General features: G+C 35.0%; 4 protein-coding genes across 5 annotated transcripts in view; 2 read left to right on the top strand and 2 right to left on the bottom strand.

The window, feature by feature from the left end:
* Positions 1-6,214, top strand: part of LOC111420977 (protein phosphatase D3) — a 29,979-nt gene extending 23,765 nt beyond the window's left edge. The window contains exon 9 of the mRNA XM_023054082.2: positions 5,861-6,214. Coding sequence (XP_022909850.1) covers positions 5,861-5,920 — 60 coding nt within the window. The 3' untranslated portion in view covers positions 5,921-6,214. The remainder of the gene's footprint in view (positions 1-5,860) is intronic.
* Positions 6,215-6,217: 3 nt separating this feature from the next.
* LOC111420931 (uncharacterized) lies at positions 6,218-15,125 on the bottom strand. Of its 2 annotated transcripts, none has more exons than XM_023054020.2 (4): positions 14,937-15,125; positions 13,961-14,875; positions 6,546-6,620; positions 6,218-6,490 (listed from the first exon to the last, which is right to left on the bottom strand). In XM_023054020.2, the coding sequence occupies exons 1-4, from the start codon at positions 15,004-15,006 to the stop codon at positions 6,312-6,314; spliced, it is 1,239 nt and encodes a 412-aa protein (XP_022909788.2). In that variant the 5' UTR covers positions 15,007-15,125; the 3' UTR covers positions 6,218-6,311. The 2 variants fall into 2 exon arrangements, with proteins under 2 accessions (XP_022909788.2, XP_022909777.2); XM_023054009.2 differs by having other exon boundaries at positions 6,218-6,493; positions 14,937-15,124.
* A 275-nt stretch (positions 15,126-15,400) lies between these two features.
* Positions 15,401-16,048, bottom strand: LOC111420937 (Riboflavin kinase). Its single transcript, XM_023054033.2, has one exon. It carries the CDS (start codon positions 16,046-16,048, stop codon positions 15,563-15,565), a length of 486 nt encoding a protein of 161 aa, XP_022909801.1. The 3' UTR covers positions 15,401-15,562.
* A 15-nt stretch (positions 16,049-16,063) lies between these two features.
* Positions 16,064-22,628, top strand: part of UG (UDP-glucose pyrophosphorylase) — a 44,265-nt gene continuing 37,700 nt past the window's right edge. Inside the window, exon 1 of the mRNA XM_023053981.2 lies at positions 16,064-16,156. Within this exon, the coding sequence (XP_022909749.1) occupies positions 16,064-16,156 (93 nt within the window). The remainder of the gene's footprint in view (positions 16,157-22,628) is intronic.

The raw sequence follows: 22,628 nt of genomic DNA, 5'->3' as shown, positions 1-22,628 counted from the left end.
TCACATTATTCTTAAGGAAAGGGGTTATCTATCATACCCCATAACATTGCAGGGGATAGTCAGAGGAAAATAAGAAAAAGCACGTAACTAATATTTTTAAACGTACTATAAGGATACTTAATATCGCCAAAATCGATACAGTAGTTTTTAAAATATTCCAAAAAAGTAGGGGTAGTTTACCCCTTGAAGCCCTCGGATATATGTGTGATATATCAATCTAAAGCTCTTTGAAAATGAATATCAGTTTACATTTACCACATTTCGATAGCTATTTTCGTCTTCAGGCTATAAGCGAATATATATCTTTCGCCCCGATTTCCAATTCTTATAACTCGCCCCAGGGGCTTTATTAATACGTATAAAAAAATACGTAAACCTTATTTTTGGCCATACTATCGCTGTACCAAATTGCAACAAAATCGGTGAGGGACAGTTCCCTTGTTAGAGTTAGAAACGGTAAAAAATAAATTAAATAAAAATCTTAAATATGATGAAAATGTTTGATTTTATTTATATATCGGTGCTACAAATTGTTTCGGAAATCCTTTATATAAAAAAGAGAGAGCAATGTTAATTTATTTTTTTAACAAAAAATGTGTAAAAAATGTATAAAAAATATACAGGCTGTACAAAAAGTATGGAATAATGGTTTTACAGCCTAAATTTCAACTTATATTAAAAAAGTTTTAAATAAAAGTTACTTGAAACTATTTTCCGCATATCTTGGCGTAGAAATAAAATAAAAATGATGACGGCAATCTGAGTTACGACATGGCGAGTGTGTTTTTTAAATAGAACAGCCTGTATATTTTAAGGTTTTCGAATTCCTTTTGATAAGGTGTTGCGAAATGCCATAAGGTTTTAATGCTTTAAACTGCATAGTTTTCCAGATATTGTAACTTTTATTTAAAAAGATTTGATGTAGCGACAACCAAGTTATGGCGTCATTATGGAATAGACAACCTAAGCCTTGACGTCACAGAGATGGGCTGACTCCAAACAATTTCGTTGCTAACTGTGTTGCTAAAGAAAAATCCCCATATGCAATTTTTCAATAGACTGCCTAAGTCTGACGTCACAGAGATGGGCGGAGCTTACACTGACTCCAAACAATTTCGTTGCTAACGATAAATCGCCAAAAAATGTCATCACTTAGTTTATTTTATTTTAACACTAATTGAAAATTGCATATGGTGATTTACCGTTAGCAACGAAAATGTTTGGAGTCAGTATAAGCTCCGCCCATCTCTGTGACGTCAAGGCTTAGGTTGTCTATTAGCAACGAAAATGTTTGGAGTCGGTATAAGCTCCGCCCATCTCTATGACGTCAAGGCTTAGGTTGTCTATTAGTGTTAAAATAAAATAAACTAAGTGACATTTTAGATGACATTTTTATGGCGTTTTATCTTAGCAACTGTGATATAACCTCCACCTCTGTGACGTCAAGGCTTAGGTTGTCACTACATCAAATCTTTTTAAATAAAAGTTTCAATATCTCGAAAACTATGCAGTTTAAAGCATTAAAACCTTATGGCATTTTGCAACACCTTGTCAAAAGGAATCCAAAAACCTTAAAATATACAGTGTTCCATTTAAAAAACACACTCACCATGTCGTAACTCAGATATGCGGAAAATAGTTTCAAGTAACTTTTTTTAATATAAGTTGAAGTTTAAGCTGTAGAACCATTATTCCACACTTTTTGTACATCCTGTATATTTGAAATGATTTAATTTTTAAGAAAAATTTTTACGTTAAGAACGCTGAGTAAATAACGTCCTTTGACATACATAACTGGTTTTTCTAATAATAATGTTTTTGATCCACGAAAATATGGCTAAATCTATGAATATCACGTTTTCATCATAAACACTTGACGGTAAAGTTTATATACATATTTATTTTTTATACATTTTTTACACATTTTTTGTTAAAAAAATAATTTAACATTGCTCTCTCTTTTTTATATAAAGGGTTTCCGAAACAATTTGGAGCACCGATATATAAATAAAATCAAACATTTTCATCGTATTTAATATTTATTTACTTTATGAAATTTACGATGAACCTGGATTCTACCATTGCTAAACGGTAAAAGATACTCAGTTGATAAAATTTAAAATAACGATTTTGAACACAACTTCTCTAATGAATAATGTTTGTTTGTTTGATTTTTTGACATCGTAGGATTTAAATTAATTAAAACACTTTTGCACATTAACGATGGAATTAATTATTATTTATTCTACTAGTTTCGAGGACTAATTATCCCCATCTTCAGGAAAAAAACTGGATACAAGATAAACGTATTAAAATTAAACATCATTACAACATGTACACTTTTTATAAAAATTTTAAGTTAAACACTAAGGGCCGGTTGTACCATCCTCCTGATAAACTATCTAAGAGATAACTACCATGGTTACAGTGGTTTTAAGCGCTCCCATTGGCTAAGGTCCATTACTACCATCCTTTAGTTCAATTTATCTTATAGATAAACCCATGTACTAGCCAATCATAGCGCGTAAAATAGCCGTAACCATGGTAATAATCCCTTAGATAGCTTAATTAGAAGATGGTAGTAACGAGCCTAAGGCCCACTTTTACCACCTCCTGATAAATTTATCCGATAGATAAATCCGGTTCTTAGCCAATGAGAGCGCTTAAAACCATGGCAACTATCCTCTAGATAGTTTATCAGGAGGATGGTAAAAGTGCGCCAATTTATCTATCGGATAAATTTATCCAGAGGTGGTACAACCGGCCCTAAAAATATCAATAATATAAAACTTACGTCAAATAATGAATACAATTTACAATCGCAGACTGAAAAACTTCCAAGATCAACTGAATTAAATTTAGAAATTAAACTATTGTTGAATATTGAATCAACTAATTATCGGAACACTTCTTTATAGCACATATTAAGTTTTCACGTGGTTAAATGTGTACAGAGCTGGATTAAAACTGATTTTGTTATGTAATATCAAAAACCCTATTAAAATTTAGGAAAATTTCTTATGGTTGGTTCAGAGCGGGAATAAAGAGAATTTCAAAAATAAAAATAAGAAATAAAAACGTCGTAAAAATAATTTTTTGGGTAAATATGAAAGAGACAGAAAAGAAAAGGTAATTAGGTTTGAGGATTGGTGGATAGCCAAGGAACTAGAAAAGTTGCATTGTCAGGGTGCTATCTTGTCGTGACGATCTCGTTCTTTTCTAGGTGGTGTAAAGGGTTTTTAGGTATGAGTATGAGTCGATTTATTGGTTGAATTTGTTCATTGAGACAATCGATATTTTGATAAAATTTTTCTTAAACTTATTAACCTCATATCCCGTCAGCAATTCCATTAAATAGCTTTTTTCTACATTGTGGATCAAAGTCAGGTTTTTGTTTTTATCAAATTCATGTGCTGTATTAAACATTATGTGTTTGCCAAAGTTTGAGTTGTTTCGTGTTAAATAAATTTGATAGGCTCTTTGTTGTTGATTAGGTTGTTCTTTGTTTTGAATGTAAGTTTGATGTTGTTCCTTTGAAATACTTTTTTGTAAAGATATTGTATAGTTCTGTATTTAGTTTGTTCCTTATTGTTAAGTATCATGTGTTAATGATGTACCATTGTTTAATTGATTTTTGTAGGATTGTCTATTGATCATTTTGGTAATGATATTTATTGGAAATTTATTATTTCTTGCAATTTATTTGATAATAATAATTAAGTTTATTGCTACAAAATCAGCATTCATTCCACAAACAATTAAATTTTAACAATACTACAATTACATATATCACATTACAATACAATACATTTTATTTCCTATCCCACCCCTCCCCATCTCCTCCCCGCATCTCCCTACGCTGCCTTGTCGCCACCACCTCCCTCATCCATTCTCTTCCCTCTGCCCTCTCCCCCAGCACCTGCTTCCAGCCGATCACCTCCTCTCTTAGCTCGTCACACTCCCTCAGTAGGTGCTCCAACGACTCCCACTCCCCCCCACATAGCCTACAACCCCTCTCATCATCTCTCATCCAATATCTATTCGCTCTCTCCTCATTGCCGCATCTGAATCTTGCCACCATCCTCTTCCCCTCCTCATCCCCCTCCATCGACAGGTACTTCGGCAATCCCTCCGTTATTATTTCCTCGTACTTAGGGTTGTACCTGCTCTCCCTTATCTGCCCCCTTCTTTCTTGCCTCTGTACATCTCTATCCCTGCTCTCCAGCTCTTTCCACATCTCAATCCCTTCTATCATCTACCGCCTTCACTGAGTACCCCACCCTTCTGAAATATTCCTCCCTTCCTCGTTGCCCGTAACCCCCTTTCCCTGCCTTAATCTCTTTCCAGCACTCCCCCAATATTTTACATTGAGACCTCCCTTCAGCCCTCTCCTCAAAACGTACCGCCCTTTTACCCGCCTCCACTCTTAACTTATCAACCTTCACCTCTTCTCTGACTATGTACTCCGGCGTCTCTTTTGCCAACCCCAAAACCCATCTCCAATACCTAGCCTGTACGCCTTCCAACAGCCCTTGCTCTTTCCACCCCCAAAGCTCCGCCCCGTACATCATAACACTTCTAATCAAGCACTCGAATATCATCTTCCTTTTTCCTATATCCCTTCCAAATAATCTCTCTCCCCACCCCCAGACCTGCCCCATCACCTTATTCGCCTTCTTGGCCATTGCCCTCACATGCGCGCCTTCCTTGTTGTCCTCTCTAAATCTGTACCCCAAATATGTGTACTCCCTCACCTCCTCTATCTCCTTCCCTTCCCACCTCCAATCTTCGCTCTTCCTTCTACCCCCTTTACAGAACTTCATAACCTTTGTCTTTCCTACATTCACCTCCAGAGCCTTCCCCCTAAAGTAACTCTCCAAACTCCGCATCATCGCCTTCATCTCCTTCGCCTCTCTCGCCACTACCACCAAATCGTCCGCGTAAGCCAGTGAATGCACCTTCCTCCTCCCTACAACCACACCTCCCATCTGCCCACCGGTCAATCTGTCTTCCATGTCTGCGGTATACAAGGCAAACAGATAATATTAATTTCCTTATTTAGTTCTTTTTGTTGGAGATTAAAACTTTAAAGCTCTATGTAGGTAGGCGTTAATGGCTGACATTTTGTGTTCATTGCAGTCTAATGAATAAAAGGGGGTGATATTATCGGTTTGTGTAGGTTTTCTGTAGATATCGAATTGTAGTTGTTCCATATTTTTCTTAATTTTGATGTCTAAAATCTTTATTCCCGCTCTAAATCAATCAAATTTAAATAGGGTTTTTGATTTTAAAAAGCTTGACATAACAAAACCAGTTTTAACCCAGCTCTCTACACAGTGTTTCGATAGTTAGTTGATTTAATATTCAACAATAGTTTAATTATCTAAATTTGATGCAGTTGATCTTGAAAGTTTTTCAGTTTGCGATTGCAATTTAAGTGTTTAACCTAAAATTGTTAAAAAAAGTGTACATGTTGTAACGATGTTTAATTTTAATACGTTTATGTTGTGTCCAGGTTTTTTTCCTGAAGATGGGGATAATTTGACGCCGAAACTAGAAGAACAAATAATAATTAATTACATTGTTAATGTGCAAAAGTCTTTCAATTAATTTAAATTCTCTAATGAAGGCACTTTAAGCTGTAAATTCAGGAGATTTCTAATGTACATTTTCATGTTCTTAACTTGTTAACCTTTACGCATTTTGTTAAATTTTAACAGAATCATTAAATGTTTCAAATCATAAAAATCTCATTTTGAAAAAACTTTTGAAACTCATGTTATAGTAAATAAAAAGTATTTTTTGTTTCTTATTATATTCCTTACTTTATAATATATGATATTTATGTTTTTTGTTTTAGCCACATCCGAAAATTCAACCGATGGCCTACGCTTATAATTTAGTTAATTTAATGTCCTAGTGCCTAATGAAATTAATATGGAAATATGGACCGTAGAAAATTTTTTTAAAAATCATCATAATTATACACCAATGTAAGAGTCAATACATACTAAATTTCTATTTAGTACAAAAAAAAAAAAGAAACAAAAAGATTCTATACAAATTGTAATAATATTCCTTTCCTAATCGACCTCCCTTTACCATGTTGTAGGTAGATTTATGCTATTTTGTTGTTGTTAATTTTTTTCAATTGATTTTCATCAATTTCCTTTTTTTGTCTGAAAATCAAAATAAAGCATTTATTTTAAAAAAAGTGTTGTTGTTTGTTAAGTTATTTATTTACAGAACTAATTATAATAATTAAGCTTAACAAAATATCAAAAAAAAATCTGGTCAATATAAAAAATAATCTATGAGCGTATATTATTTAATAACTTTTCTCGTTTTTTCTTATTCATTTCCAATCGTTTTAAAGCCTCTCGCCTATTTCTCTCAATTATATCCTGTTTTTTTTTCGCCTCCAATTTTGCTAAAGCCTGTAGACGTTTCTGTTCGATTTCTTCTGGAGAGCATTTAATTGGCGACTCTTCTACTATAAAAAGAAATTTATTAAAACTATTCGTTTTTTTAAATATTTTCATTACCTTTAGGTACTTTTAAAGGAATTGTCTCACTAGTCGATTGAAGATTATCACCACTTCTTTTTGACGGAGATATCACTAAAGTAATAATAAGTAATAAAGGGTTTAATATAAAAACAACATAGATATTATATTATATTTAAGTTATCAACATGCATAAAACAAGCTAAAAGAAAGAAAAAACGTAAAACTGAAACCTCGTCATCTAAACTGTCTTCGGAAATTGAAAGCAAACCTGAAAAGCAACCGCAAAACTAAAACTGAATCTAAATTCGGAAGAAAAGTACAGAGAATTTGTCCTGGTTAACTTATGAAAATAAGTAAGTCAGAAATCTGGTCGCTAAAAAGATGCATAAAAGCTGTGATGTTAATGATATCAAAGATGATCTATTGATGATCTATGAGCGCAAGTATAACATTTGTAAAGTAACCCAAATGTTAAAATACAAAACAAAAGATCATCTTCCTTTGTACATCTTGGATTTTGCACCGTCAGAGGATGTAAAAAGAAGCCATGAAATAACAAACATATTAGGAATGCGTGTCAAAATCGAAGAGTATAGAAAGCCAAAACAAATGCCCCAGTGCAAAAGGTGTCAAGGTTGGAGCCACACCAAAGCTTACTGCCACAAAAATCCGAGATGTGTTAAATGTGCTGGAGCATACTGGACCAGCGAATGCACTAAAGCCAAAGAAATCCCGGCAAAATGTTTCAACTGTGGAGAAAATCATCCAGCGAACTACCGAGGATGCATTGTGATTAAGGAACTACAAGTTATCAGGAATAAGAAAACAGTAAATTCAAATTCGTTCAAAAAACGAGTGGTGAACCTGCAGAGAAAACTGTCAGTACATTAATCGATAAGAAGGCTGACAGTAAATTAGATCTAATACTACAAAAAATACTTCAATAAGAAGAAACAATAAAAAGATTATATGCACATCTAGATTTTATTGAAAGCAATTTAAACCAAGGAGCAATTCAAAAAAGACATCAAAATGTCTAAAAAGCAGCAACTAAAAATAATGCTGTGGAATTCCAATAGTCTTCGACAGCCATTACAATATTTATCACACAATTCACCTGAGTAATGCGGCTCGAGGTGGAAGTGCAATTATTATTAAAAGTATGTTGACCACTATTTGAACAATACAGTTAGTACTGAACAACACCAAACTACAGTGGTAAAAGTTCAAACTGCTAATGGCTTAATATCTGTAGAAGCAACGTATATACCACCGAGACATAATCTCAAAAGGGAAGATTATCAGGAAATTCTACTACATCTTGACAACAAATTTATACTTGGAAGAGACTTTAATGCAAAACATATCTCTTGGGGTTCTCGCTTGACAAATACAAAAGGAAGAGAACTGAACCATGCAATAGAGGCCCTAAATTGTGAGGTGCTCTCCACTGGGAAGCCAACTTACTGGCCAACAGATAGAAGTAAAATTCCGGACCTGTTTGATTTAGTAGTAGGAGGTAGATCGCCCCTTTTAACCCTCTGCTCGTGATACATCAAAAGAAAGCTCTTTTAAAATGAATATCAGCTACAATTTACGAAATTTTGATAGCACTTTCCGTTTTCAAAATATAAGTGAAACGAACTTTTTCTCCAACCTTTCAACCCCTATAACTCGCCCCAGGGACTTTTACCGCACGTATAAAAAAATGTGCGAACCCTATTTTGGCCCATTCTAAGACTGTACCAAATTTCATCGAAATTGGTGAGACACAGTCGTGACACTTCCCTTGTAAGAAACAAGTTGCTAATATACAAGCAAGTATTAAAACCAAAATGGACATACGGAATCCAACTGTGGGGTGGTAGCTGCAAGACAAATGCAAGTCTGATTCAAAGATTTCAGATTTTTTTTATGCATCTTAGCATAGTGCAAATGCACCCTGGTATATAAGAAACTTCGACCTCCATCGCGACTTGAAAGTAGCATTGGTGTCATCAGAAATTGTATCATTCGCATCTAAACATGAGAAGAGAACGCACGATCATCTCAACATCGAGGCCATCCAGCTTCTCGACAATGAGAATGTCCTGCGTCGCCTTCAGAGGATGAAGCCGTTCGATTTAGTGACCTAGTGCCTTAATCGCGATTAGTAACTCAATCGCGAGCAATAGTGCGGAATTATAACAAAAACAATAAGACCCTAAACGTGTGTTCCGCGTATCACAGTGTGCGCGTTTTTGTGTTTTGGTCTTAAAACGGTAAAAATATGATAATATTTATCAATTATATGTAAAGCAGCTTGGACCACTGGGAAAAGCTGCAAAACATTATCTAGTTTAATTTGGTGTTAAAAATAAGTAACTAATTAGTATGTATTTACTAGGTGTTATACAATTGTGCTATGCATAATATACACTACTCTCCAAAATTATCGCACCACCTAAATTATGCATTAAGTTTAAAGGTATTTTTTTTTGAATCAACGGATGGATTTTGATGATTCTTTCTTCACGGTATAGGTTGATTCTTAAGGAAGAAATGTGTTGATTTCTGACAATTGTCAACGTTTTACCCATATACGGGGTGTAAAAAGAAATTTATGTTTTTTCTTCTAATTTTGCAACACCCTGTGGAATTTATCAGAAAGAACCGCTACATTCCATTTACATTACGTTAGAATGGCAACCCTTCTCTACATTTTCGTTCAAGAATCATCTCGATATCTCTTTTATCAAGGAAAATACACATTTTTTAAGTTTGACTTAATTTTGTTGAAATAAAAAAAAACATGAAACAAGCAGGCTATGAAATATCAAACAGTTTGACAGAAATGCTTATCAATTTTATTTACGCATTTAGCAAGTTGCTGCTTTGGGTTATTAAGTGTTTATTTGATATGGACCGTATTTCAAGACGTTTAAACCGCGATGAGTGTGTAGAGGCAGTGACTTTAGCCAATGAAGGACTAACTTATCGTGAAATAGGCTTGAGATTAGGAGTTTCTCATACAACAATATCACGTGCCGTTCAACGATTTCAAGAGACAAATGATCATACAAGACGACCTGGACAAGGAAGAAGGAGAGTCACAACACTACGCCAAGATCGTTTTATTAGACTTCGTGCTTTAAGGGAACGTTTTGTTACAATGAGAAACTTACAGATACAAGTAGCAGATGTTCATAATATTCGAATTAGTACTAACACTGTACAAAGGCGTCTCGCCGAAGGTGATTTGCATGCAAGGATTCCTGCCAGAGCACCAAACTTAAACGCAAATCATCGTAGAAGGAGATTGCAATTTGCCAGAGAACATCTTGACTGGAATGCTGATGACTGGGAACAAGTACTGTTCACAGATGAATCAAGGTTTTGTTTATACAGCTCAGATAGACGTTTAAGAGTAATTCGACGGCCCAATGAACGCTATGCACAGTGCAACATACGACCGACAACTTTATTTAATGGAGGATCTGTAATGGTTTGGGGTGGAATTTCGCTTACAGCACGAACAGACCTTGTTTCTTTGCGAAGAGGTTCATTAACAGGTGAAAGTTATATTACAGACATTTTATCGGAACACGTGGTACCCTTTGCTCCTTACATAGGAAATAATTTTTTATTAATGCATGATAATGCAAGACCTCATGTTGCCTATACGGTCCGTGACTATTTGGATGAAGTTGGTATACAAACCATGGACTGGCCACCCTGTAGCCCTGATCTCAATCCAATAGAGAATTTATGGGATAATATTGATCGTCAGTTAAGGGGCCGACATCCACCACCTATCGCTTTGGACGACGTTGAGAGGATGGTAAGAAAGGTTTGGGATGCAATTGATCAAGATCAAATTCGACGCTTGATTTTAAATGCTTCGTCGCTGGATGCTAAGAAATCGTTGGAGCTCCTACTGAGTACACACTTTCCTTCCTCAAAAGTCTGCCCCCATGCAGATGCCGACCCTGAAGTAATGGACATAACCCGTCCATCAGGTAGGGTTCGCAGCACAGCTGGGAATATTTTCACACACAACAGAGTAAGGTGGGCTATCTCGAATTTCAAGCCCCTAAAATCGCCTGGAGAGGCGGAATTCTGCCTATCTTTCTGCAAAAAGGCTTAGAAGACCTTCTCCCAATAATAATATCCATATATATAGCTAGCTACAGCTTTAGCTATATACCCACTCTATGGAGGAAAGTAAAGGTGGTCTTCATACCTAAAGGTGATAGGCGTTCAAACGCGGACCCCAAGGCGTACAGTCCAATTAGCCTAACTTCATTTCTCCTCAAAGGGATGGAAAAGGTAATCGATCAATACCTAAGGAATGGAGTGCTTGTCACAAATCCACTCCACCCTAGCCAACGTGCTTACCAGAAAGCAAAATCAACAATTACCGCTCTCCATGCTTTGACTAGCACCTTAGAGGAGGCAATTGCAACCAAAGAGATAGCCCTTTGTGCTTTCATAGATATAGAGGGTGCGTTTGATAACACCTCATATGAATCCATGGAGAAGGCTCTAAACGTAAAAGACATACATCCGTCGACAATCAAGTGGTGTACAGCCATGTTGAAAAGTCGGCAGATCACAGCCAATCTGGGAGGCGAGTCGCTGACTATAAAGGCGCTAAGAGGATGTCCCCAAGGGGGAGTGCTATCACCTCTATTATGGTGCCTGGTAGTTGATGACTTGATGAACACCCTAACTAAAAACGGATTTAAGATACAAGGGTATGCTGATGACCTGGTAATCACAATCCGAGGTAAGTATGATTCAATCATAACTCAGCTAATGCAGAAAGCCCTACTACTCACCAGTACTTGGTGCAGAAGCAATGGGCTCAGCATCAATCCCAATAAAATCGAAATAGTCCCTTTCACTCGGAGAAGGAAGCTACAAATAAAAGCACCCTCCATTGAAAGCAGAACTATTAACCTCTGTTCGCACCAAAACGTAAAATAGGCGAACTAATAAAGAGGTGCTGGTAACACCCAAAAAAACCAGAAGGAAATTTGAATTAAAAAAAAAAATTAAATTGTATTTAAAAATAAATTATAAAAAAAATAAAATAATATTAAATGTATAAATCAAAGTTAAGAGAGAAAGGTGACAAGCGAATTAGCGATATTAATAATTGGTTAACGTACCAAGCACGTAGCGAATAAAATCTGGCACCTGCGACTACACACAATTGCGGACAGCGAGCGAAAGAGATCTCGATCAACGATCGATCGAGACCAGCGATCGCGACAGCGGCAGCGGCCTCTTCCGCGTGAAAAGGGTTTTACAATTTGCGCGGTCATTAGAAAAATATAATTGTCGCAGAGCGAACAACCTCAAAACAGAAACTAAATACCTAGGGGTAATACTTGACAGTAAACTAAACTGGAACTCACACTTAGATAAGGTGAGGAAAAAGGCCATCATAGCAAACCAGATCTGCTGCAGGCTCCTAGGAAGGAACTGGGGTCTCAAACCACGAATGGCTTATTGGGCCTACGTAGCAATAATCAGTCCCATGGTCGCCTACGCCTCATTGGTTTGGTGGCCAAAAACAAAACATAAGACAGCTCAACAACAGCTGGCACAAATCCAGCGGTTAGCATGTCTTAATATAACGGGTGCAATGAGATCCTGTCCGACGGCTGTTTTGGAAGCCCTACTCGGTCTCACACCGCTCCACTTATATATACAAAAGGAGGCAGCCTTAAGTGCCTTATCACTGAAAACAGTTTCTTCACTCAAGTTGATGTAGGGTAACTTCAGAGGACACCTCGAGATCCTCAAGGACCCATGTCTAAATCACCTGATTGAAATTAAAACGGACCTCATACCGACGGAATACAATTTCAACCAACCGTACAAGGTCATATTTAGTAGCAGGGATGATTGGGCGAAGGGAGGACCTCAACTAAAAAGAGGAGCCCTAGCCTGGTACACCGATGCTTCAAAGACAGTAAGATCTGGAGTAGGCATGGGCATCAGTGGACCAAATAGCCACATCAACTTGCCTCTCAGCTCGGATTTAACAATTTTCCAAGCAGAAGTTCTTGCTATAAACTTCTGCACCGCTTTGAACCTACAGAAGGGACAAAAAGGTGCATCCATAAACATTTTCACAGACAGTCGGGCCGCCTTAAAGACAATTCAGGCCTACACGTGTGGCTCCGCACTGATCAGAGAGTGTACCAACAACCTGAGAGAACTCGCTAGGGGCAATTATGTTACCCTATGGTGGGTTCAAGATGGTGGGTTCAAGCTGGCCAAAGAGGCAGCAAACACGCCCTTCATTGAACCCCAACCTGCATGTGGACTACAAAAAAGCCACCTAAAACAAATAATCAACAACTGGGAGGCTTCAAAGATAGCCTTACGCTGGAAAGAACTTCCAGGTCACAGACAAGCGAAGAGTATGATAACTCCGTCGCAAAACAAAACCAAAGAGGTTTTATGCCTCAGCAAAGGGGATCTAAGAACGCTCTCAGGCTACCTGACCGGCCATGTGCCCTTAAAATACCACCTCTTCCACATTGGACAAGCTGAGGATCAAACTTGTCGACTATGCAGCGACGAGTCAGAAACTGCTGAACATATACTGTGCAATTGCGTCGCCAGAGGCCGTCTAAGGCACAACGTCTTCGGTAAAACTCCCCTGTTACCTACCGACATAAAGGTTCAAGACCTCAGGACAATACTAAGGTTCATTAAGGACCTACATTTGCCCTAAACCTTTGGAGGGCTAAAGTTACAATAGATCTTATAGGTCGCGGTAACGAGAGGGGCCGCTCTCCTCAGCCCGACAGCAATAATAATAATAATAATGCCTCGTCGCTGTGAAGAACTGATACGTAAGAGAGGCGGAAATACACGTTATTAGGTGATTTTGAGAGAATTGATTAAGGATTATGTAGAGTTTTTTAGTTTTCACCTACTTGTTTAAAATGTTAATAAAAATTCGTTACATTTAAACTTGTGTATCTTCCTTGATAAAAGAGATATCGAGATGATTCTTGAACGAAAATGTAGAGAAGGGTTGCCATTCTAACGTAATGTAAATGGAATGTAGCGGTTCTTTCTGATAAATTCCACAGGGTGTTGCAAAATTAGAAGAAAAAACATAAATTTCTTTTTACACCCCATATATGGGTATAACGTTGACAATTGTCAAAAACCATCAACACAATTCTTCCTTAAAAATCAACCTATACCATGAAGAAAGAATCATCAAAATCCATTTGTTGATTCAAAAAAAAAATGCATAATTTAGGTGGTGCGATAATTTTGGTAAGTAGTGTAGAAAAAAAAATCAACATGCAATAATATGTATTGTGACAATAATATTAATCTTATTTGGGACCCAATTACCAAATATTTTTCAATATACAATTATTAGAATACATTTTTGCATGCTAAGAGTAATTAAAAAAAAAAAAAAAAATACAAACCATATTGTAATTTTTTCGACCTTAATTTAGCTAAAGCCTCTTGCCTCTTTCGTTCTATTTCTTGCATATCATACACACTAATATTTTCCTCAAAACTCATTGATAAACTAACATTACTTTTACTTCTGAGACTTAAGGAATTATTTCTAGAATTATTTAATTTTAAATCTGAATCTCTAAACGTTTGCATGGCCATATCAAAGGAATCATCAAACGCAGCTTCAAACTTTGTTTCTAATTTTACGCTCACTGATGATTTTTGTAGTGGTGAATCGTACAAATCCCCGCTTGAGTTACTTTTTGTTCTTAATCCCTTTCTATTATCACTTGTGTTTAAACGATCCTCACTTTTAAATTTACGAAATTCCAGCTTCGATTCAACACCAAAAGGAGTTTTATTATTACCACTATCATCTAATTGTAAATTAATTAAACTTTCAAACTTTTGAGATTGCAATATAAGTTCTTGCTCCATTGAGTCATCATTAAAAAGATCTTCTAACTCTTTCAATTCATCTTTAATTAAAAAAGTATTTCCTATGTCTACAGTTGATGTGTTAGGCAAAACATCTTTGGTATTATTTTTTGACACAGGAATTTTAGCTGTTGATTTAGATGATGAAGGTTTTAGCTCCGTTTCTAATTGATTTTTTAATTTTTCCAACTGGTTCTTTAAGTTTTCATTTACAACAGGTTGATTATGTGAATATTTTTTTACTATGGGTATTGGGGAATGTGCTTGTAAGCGTTTTGGTTTCTGTCTTTTAGGGAATACTTGAGATTTTGGCGAATTCCAATCCCACACCACATCTAATTCGTCCAATGCTTCTTGAGTGCATGGAATAAAAACAGGACTGTATTCATCATATAATGATGAAGTTTTTTGTTGTATTGGGGTACTTGAAGAAGTTGTAGCTGATGACATAAATTGTAATAACATTATTATTGTGGTTATTAAAAAAAATCAATAACTTACCAGATTTGGTGTTGATACATTCATTATTTTTAAGAGAAAGCTTTGAATATCTTTTCGGCGTTCTATCCATAATTAAAGATCATTTCTATCCTCTATGTTGCTTAATTTACTATGATAGAATAAAAAGCGGTATAATTAGTCCGAAAATGTGAGGTTATGTAAATTTAATGATGGCGCTAACTGTCAAATTTAAAGTTGGTAAGAAAATCACTTCAGTTTCAAATTAATAAAAAAACACTTAAATTTTTGATATATTTTTAAATTATTAATAACTATTAAATATGATTAATATTTTAATTAATAATTAAATCTCGATGATATGGGAATAAAAATGAATAGAAATTTGAGGTTATGTTTAATGTGCTAACTTCATGTTATAGTTTAAATTTTGACGTTTCCTACTAAAATTGGTTTTATTATTTAGGATTTATAATAAATAAGGATTGGGGTAACAACAAAAATAATTTGGTTATAAAGGAATTTAATGTGAGCCGTTATATTTGTGTAACCACGTAAGTACAAAATATTGATTCTTTTTTATGGTTGTTTTGCTCCAAACAACTATTTTCTTAATTATTCTCTAATTATGTTTTCTAAACATTAACACTATTAAACAATTACTCTAATCAACAATTTGGTTTAAAAAAATCATTTTTAGCAATTTCAGCCTGTTCTGGTTTTTCTAATTGAATTTCAGCTTGTTTAATATCGTTATGAATGGTATTAATTAAATCATCCATTGAGGCAAAGTTTAATTCAGGTCTAATGTACCCAACTAAGGCAACTTTAAGGTTTTTCCCATAAAAATCCGTCTCAAATTTGTGTATAATATGAGTTTCCATAGATTTTTCTTTATTTTTATAGTAAGGATTCCAACCAACACTCATTACCATTTTATAAACTGATGAATCGTCCACTTGCGCCCACCCATAATAAATGCCCGTGGTAATGCTATCTGGTAACTTATTGACGACCTCAAGGGGAAAATTTGCAGTAGGAATTCCAAGTTCTTTCGACCCTCTGCCAAATCCTTTAATTACTTCACCATTGATGAAAAACGGCAACGCCGTAGAATCGCACATGTTCCTGTCGGGATTCTGGCTGTGGCGCATGCGTATTCGTTTTTAATGTACTGTTTGACCTCTCCTGTAAAAAATCAACATAAGTTTGAAAGGCCGGTACGAAAATCGAGGATGGACGGTGATGGAACGAACAAAAAGGTACGTTTATTTAAATTATATGTTCCGAAACGGTTATGAGTGCTTACAAGATAATGTCCATTGATTAACGCCCCAAAGTGACCTTCCAACGCCCTACTACAACTCTTTAAAACATTTAGGGTTAAATTTTGAATGAAACTGAGTTTTTTTTTGTACAACGTTTTTAATATAAACTTTTCAATTATAATTTATTTGCGATTAATCTTTTTAAGATTAAATTGAAAACGAGCCATAACCTGATACAAAAAGAACATATTCTGACATTGATTAGTTTACTTACAAATTATTAAAGTTGATTTAAGCGATTTTTTTAATATGTAGAGCATCAACAATTTAAATTGCGACTAACAATTTTGCCTTTGTTAAATGAATTTTAATATTATCTAAATTAAATACTATTATGAGACATAATAATCTGTATAATGTACACGTGTCATTCAGCTGATTCAATTGGTGAAGCATCCTTGAAAACACTGGTATAATACATACTACATGTGTATTGTGATAGGAATAATTTGGCTAATAGATTTTGATTGCGGTTTTCGAATTTGAATAGCTTTAATTTAAACTCACTTACCTAATAACTTATTTATGGAGGCGTACACTGTGCAAGTGGATTTAAAAAAATAGTGTATGTGGTTCAAATAAAATATTTGTTAATACATTTTTATTGAACTTTACGTTATTTTGGTTGCCTGCTTATAAGATTAAAATTCTTATACTAATTTTTCAACTTCTAAAAATAAATAATTTTTTTTGTTATTTATAAAAGATATCTAAAAGATTGTGATGTAAACTTCTTTAAATTTTTGTAATTGTAATTACCGTATTTTTTCGAATCTAACTCGAGTGCAGATAACAATTGGGTGGTATAGTTGAAATTTAGAAAATATTAAAATAAAATGCCTAAATAAAATACCGGCGAGACGATACCAACAAACCGCCCAGGAACAAACTTTTTCCCTTATATTTCCACCTATTTCTCGGGCTTATATCTTCGTTATCTAGAAAGATAGCGAAAAACTAAACACACGGTTGGAAAGCTTGAGCTTTTCTCTATCCTAAACCGAGTTTTCGTCTTCCGATAAGTTGATAATGAGAGCAAAAAAAATCAGAAACGTCGCACTGCAATCAAATTACCTCAAAATTACTAAAGTTAATAATAATAATAATAACATATTCTTTATTTTCAACCATACAATACATTATTATCAAAAAAAAAATATATACAGGTGTTTCACGTAACTGGTTCATTAGAACTTTTTTAGGTTCCGGTATTCGTACAGTTTTGAAATTTTGGTAGTATGGCTTGTTCAATCGGAACTTTCGATCTAAAATATTTTCAAGATGGCTGTCACTTCCGGTCTACCGGAAGTAGACCATAACTTCGTTATTTTAAATGGAATGCTATAGTTTTTATTACACCTTTTAATTGTACGTAAAAAAATATGTTGACTTTCATAAAAGTTATTGGTACCTAGCGTTTTTCGTTTTAGAGTTATTTTGATTTTAAGATTTTTTTGGCAAATTTCACCATGCTCTTTAAAACCCTATATCCCAGCCAACGTTCATTCAAAAAAGCTCTAAATTGGCACGATTACTCTTCAGATGCTGTCAAATAGATTGTCATATATTGTATCAGAATATCTTATACAGGATGGTCAAAAATTGGATTACCGTTTCTCCATATTCAATGGGGAGAAAGTCGAAAATTTTAAATGGAACGCCCCATTTTTTATTAGCCTACACGAAAGGGAATTTAATTCTCTACAATTTATCTATAAACATTTCTAAACCTATTTATTGTAGTTTCTCTCATATTCGTAAATTTATCAAAACATGCAGGAAACCATTTGTATTTTTATTAGAAGGCCATGACATTTTGACAGTTTTTTGTTTAATTTATTTCTATTATTTGTACTATTAACTACGATATATAATATAAATTGCATATATTGCAGAAATTGCATATATAATATGCAATTTCTTTTTGTCTCGATATATCCAGAACTAAGAAAGTCTTTATCAATTTTTTAAAATTTTTCCTTGTGATGGGCGTTAGATTTGTTAGGCATCTCTCATTAAGTGTTCGACACGTCCTGTCCAAAAGTTTATTACATTCGCCATCAATACAAAATAAATTTCAAATATCGGCGTTGGAATAATTTACCATTATGTTCAATGATTTACACCCGTCGTCAAATGTAACTAATGACAACAATAATACAAACATGGACCAAAAACTGTCAAAATTCCATAGTTTTCTAATAAAAAACCTGGATTTCGTGCATGTTTTAATAAATTTCGCAATATGAGGCAAACTACAATAAATAGGTATGAGAATGTTTATAGATAATTTGAAGAGAATTAAATTCTCTTCCTGATAGGCTAAAAAAATATGGGGCGTTCCATTTAAAATTTTCGACTTTCTCGCCATTGAATATGGAGAAACAGTAATTCCATTTTTGACCAGCCTGTATAAGATACTGCGATACAACAAATGACAATCTATTTGACAACATCTGAAGAGTAATCGTGCCAACGTAGATCTTTTTTGAATGAACGTTGGCTGAGATATGAAGTTTTAAAGAGCATGTTGAAATTTACCAAAAAAAGCTTAAAACCAAAATAACTCGAAAACGAAAAACGCTAGGTACCAATAACTTTTATCAAAGTCAACCTATTTTTTTATGTACAATTAAACGGTGTAATAAAAACTATAGCATTCCATTTAAAATAGCGAAGTTATGGTCTACTTTCGGTAGACCGAAAGTGGCGGCCATCTTGAAAATATTTTAGATCGAAAGTTCTGAATGAACAACCCATGCTACCAAAATTTCAAATCTCTACGAATAGTGGAACCTGAAAAAGTTCTAACGAACCAGTTACGTGAGACACCCTGTATACATATTTATGTCAATAAAAAGCAGAACTAAAACAAAATAAATGTATGGCAGAAAAAAGGTGCTGGGTTCAAATTGTCACACAAGTGGTATTTGTTCTATCACCCAGCCCCATTATAAAAGAAAACAAAAACTGGAACAAAAAACAAACAATAAAAAAAAAATATATATATACAGGTGTCCCGAAACTCAACGTTAAGCGGGCACCGGGTGAGAAGCCAACCCATACCGGTTCTGGTAAAAATAAGAAAAAAATTCTATGTCTTAGTTAAGTGGTTATAGACATATTTTTGAAAATGTTAAAAATCATTCCCGTACATCATATCTTTAGGTACTACGGTCAGAAATGTTCGCAATTTAATAGTGATTTTTTTAATAATGTATTCCTCATGAACCATGCTACTATAGCAGTCACAAATCGAACAACAAAAGTCGTTAGTTTTGCAAGAAAAAGTATCAGTTTGATTGAGTTAAGGTTGAAAGAATTTATGTCTATTAAGTTTGACACACGATTTCTAAACAAAGGACTAGTACAACACCCTTGGCAAGGTATTTTAAAAGATGGCCTGTTTAGTCAAGATTCCAAAATGGTGTAACACTTACCATTTTTCTTTTCCTAAAAAATATTATTGCCTGTTTTTTTTGCCAAAAACGCATTATTTAAAAAATTCATACTTTCGTATGTTATTTGTATTTGCTTCAAAATGATTTAACAACTTTGTTAGAAGATGTGCCACTCAATATCTATAGAGAAATGTGGTTTCAACAAGATGGTTGCCCACCTCATTATGCTTGTCTTGTACGGGATTGCATACAGAATACCCAGAAAGATGGATTGGGCGTCGTGGTTCGATTACGTGCCCTCCTCATTCTCTGGGTCTAAATCCCCTTGATTTTCTTATTAGGATTGCATAAAAGAAACAGTGTATTAAAAACCGCTTGAAAATCTTGCCGAACTGCGCCACAATATTTATACAGCAACAAAAGAAATAAATGCAAAGAGATTTGGCCTTGATAGGCCTTTAAATTCCTATAACTCCTCAGGTGTACAACTTAGTATAGAGGTAAGTTACGTTAAATCATCTTAATGTATGGTCCTCCACATGTCCCTGTTCTGTGTCGGTTCTTATGTGAAGTGGGAATTACACTAAAACAAAATTGCCAAAGTAATAACAAACTTAGCTGTCATTGAATTTATTATCAGGCTCCTAAGCCACTCGACTAACCCGCCATGATGGAAGCCTTCAATCTTCGCTTAACGATCTGAATAGACATACTGGTCTTGACATGAACAGGAACGCCATTGTATATGTGAGCGATTTGATAACTAAACGTCTTTGTAAAAAATTCATGTTTGTGTTGTGGAGGAGTCAAATTGCCCTTAAACCATAAGTTCAATGTATGCACATCAGACCTAAATTTTATTTTATGGTAAAGATAAGTAGGTTTCCCGCCAATACCAACAGTGTGGAACAGCGTAGTGGTGTGAAGCAGTCTTCGATTGCACACATTTAACCCTGCAACAACTTTAAGCTTGTGAGATACGTGCTGCCGCCTCCTAATACCGTATATTAGCCGCAAGCAGGCATTTTGTATACTCTGCAGCTTACACCTATCTCTGGCGGAAATATTAGGTCCATAAACAACATCACAGAAACTCATATGAGAAAGGACTAATATTTCACATAATAAAATTTTAGTTCTCAAAGGTAGAAAACAGCGCGAAGCGTATATCATTTTTAATGCCGCATACGATGCTGCGTACACTTCTTAACGTGCTCCGAAAAGGTGAACCCCTCATCCAACAACAAACCTAAACTGCGGACGCAAGTTTTTAGTGGTATGCACTGACCGTCAATAACAACCCTCAACCTCTCTCTGAATGAAGTGTCACTTCTAGTTTTTTTTAGAACCAAACAAAATTAATTCGGTTTTCGCAGCATTCAACGTAAAGAATGTTTACGGGACAAAACTCTTAACTGTTCAAGGTCATCATTCAACCTATTGCAGGCAGTGTCTACCTCGTGGGGAAAAAATGAGATGTATAGCTGCGTGCCATCAGCATAAAAGTAACAATTAGAGTGAAACAAAAAGTTTGTGGAAGAAGACACATAAATAGAGTATAGAAGGGGTCCTAGAAGCGATCCGAAAAAGTATATCTAACCAACCTCAACACATTGTACCCGATCGCGGACATAGCTAAGCATGAAAGTCGAAGCTGAAGGACTTAAACAAATGTGTTGCAAAATCGCAAACATTATTGAATGATTCAGAGTATCAAGGTGATTTTACCCTCATCAGATGCCCGTAACACATCGTCGACTATGCTGAGCAGTGCTGTCGCACATCCATGACCCTTCCTGAAACCCGATTGTACGCTGGACAGAATATTGCAAATATTTACATATTCCTTCAGCTGCGCTTCAATAATTCTTTCCGCCAACTTTCCCAAAACAGGCGGAATACTTATTGGTCTTAAGTGACCAAACTCTGTAACATTTGACTTTTTTGGTAATGGCTTGACCATTTAGTCATAGGCACATGCCGATTCATCAAATCAATTAAAAGAGTATTAAGACAATCCGCCTTATCATTTATGTCCACTATATCAAATATATTAAAAAAAGGTAGTTGAAATAAATCAGATTGAAAGCGATCGTAATCAAAATTATTATAAGATCTGAAGGTTCGCAAATAGGAACAAGACTCTTTACGTTTTACATCTAGTAAACAATAGGTCAAGTCATGGTCAGATGCATTAAAGTAACTAACGCCACTATCAAGAACCAAATTAAGATCAGATATAAAAATTAAATCATTTAAAGTTGAAGAGGAAGCTGTAACGCGAGAGGCCGTTTGAATTATTTGAGTTAGACCAAAAGAATTCATTAAATCAAGCAGTACTGCAGGCCGGGAACCACCACAAGCCATATCAACATTAAAGTCGCCCACAGCAGTAACGATATCATGCTCAGAGCATATCGCACTTAAATCAATCTCTAATTCCGAAACAAAGAAGTTAAAATCACAATTAGGCCTATACACAACGCCTATAATTAAATCAGTTGTTCCACTATTAGTTGAAATCCAAAGCTGCTCCACACTGTTGCCAGAGGAAAGAACGCAAAATTTTAAATTTTTACTTATGTACGTTCCTACCCCTCCACCCCGCGATATCCTATCCCGTCTAATAAGTGTATAACTGTCGATAGACAGCCGTTCATTGTTGACATTATCATTAAGCCACGTTTCAGTCAAACCCACCACAGAGTATTTCTTTTCAAAAAGTACGTTAGATACCTCATCAAATCAAGGTCAGAAGATTTAAATAGCCAACAGATAAAACCATTTAACTAAATATTTAAAAAAAATAATAATGATAATAATAATAATAAACAAATACTTCACTATAACAGGACGAGGATGTTTACCATTCTTCTTCCGAGCTCCGACTCGATGACAGCAATCAATCTGCTCTACAAGAACCGAAATCCCCATATTATCATTTAAGGTCGCTAGTACTTTGTGTTCAACATTTTCCTATTTTTCCTCGTCAAGTCCAAATATCC

The sequence above is a fragment of the Onthophagus taurus genome, chromosome 7 (genome assembly GCF_036711975.1).
Source record: "Onthophagus taurus isolate NC chromosome 7, IU_Otau_3.0, whole genome shotgun sequence".
In the NCBI taxonomy this organism is placed as follows: Eukaryota; Metazoa; Arthropoda; class Insecta; order Coleoptera; family Scarabaeidae; genus Onthophagus; species Onthophagus taurus.
This window is presented reverse-complemented; position numbering and strand designations above follow the sequence as displayed.

Coding starts and splice junctions, on each gene's coding strand:
- LOC111420931 (XM_023054009.2), bottom strand. CDS start 15,006: ATGGATAGAACGCCGAAAAGATATTCAAAGCTTTCTCTTAAAAATAAT. Junction 14,876..14,936: donor ATGTATCAACACCAAATCTG/GTAAGTTATTGA, acceptor TTATGTCATCAG/CTACAACTTCTTCAAGTACC. Junction 6,494..6,545: donor TCCTTTAAAAGTACCTAAAG/GTAATGAAAATA, acceptor TTCTTTTTATAG/TAGAAGAGTCGCCAATTAAA.
- LOC111420937 (XM_023054033.2), bottom strand. CDS start 16,048: ATGCGCCACAGCCAGAATCCCGACAGGAACATGTGCGATTCTACGGCG.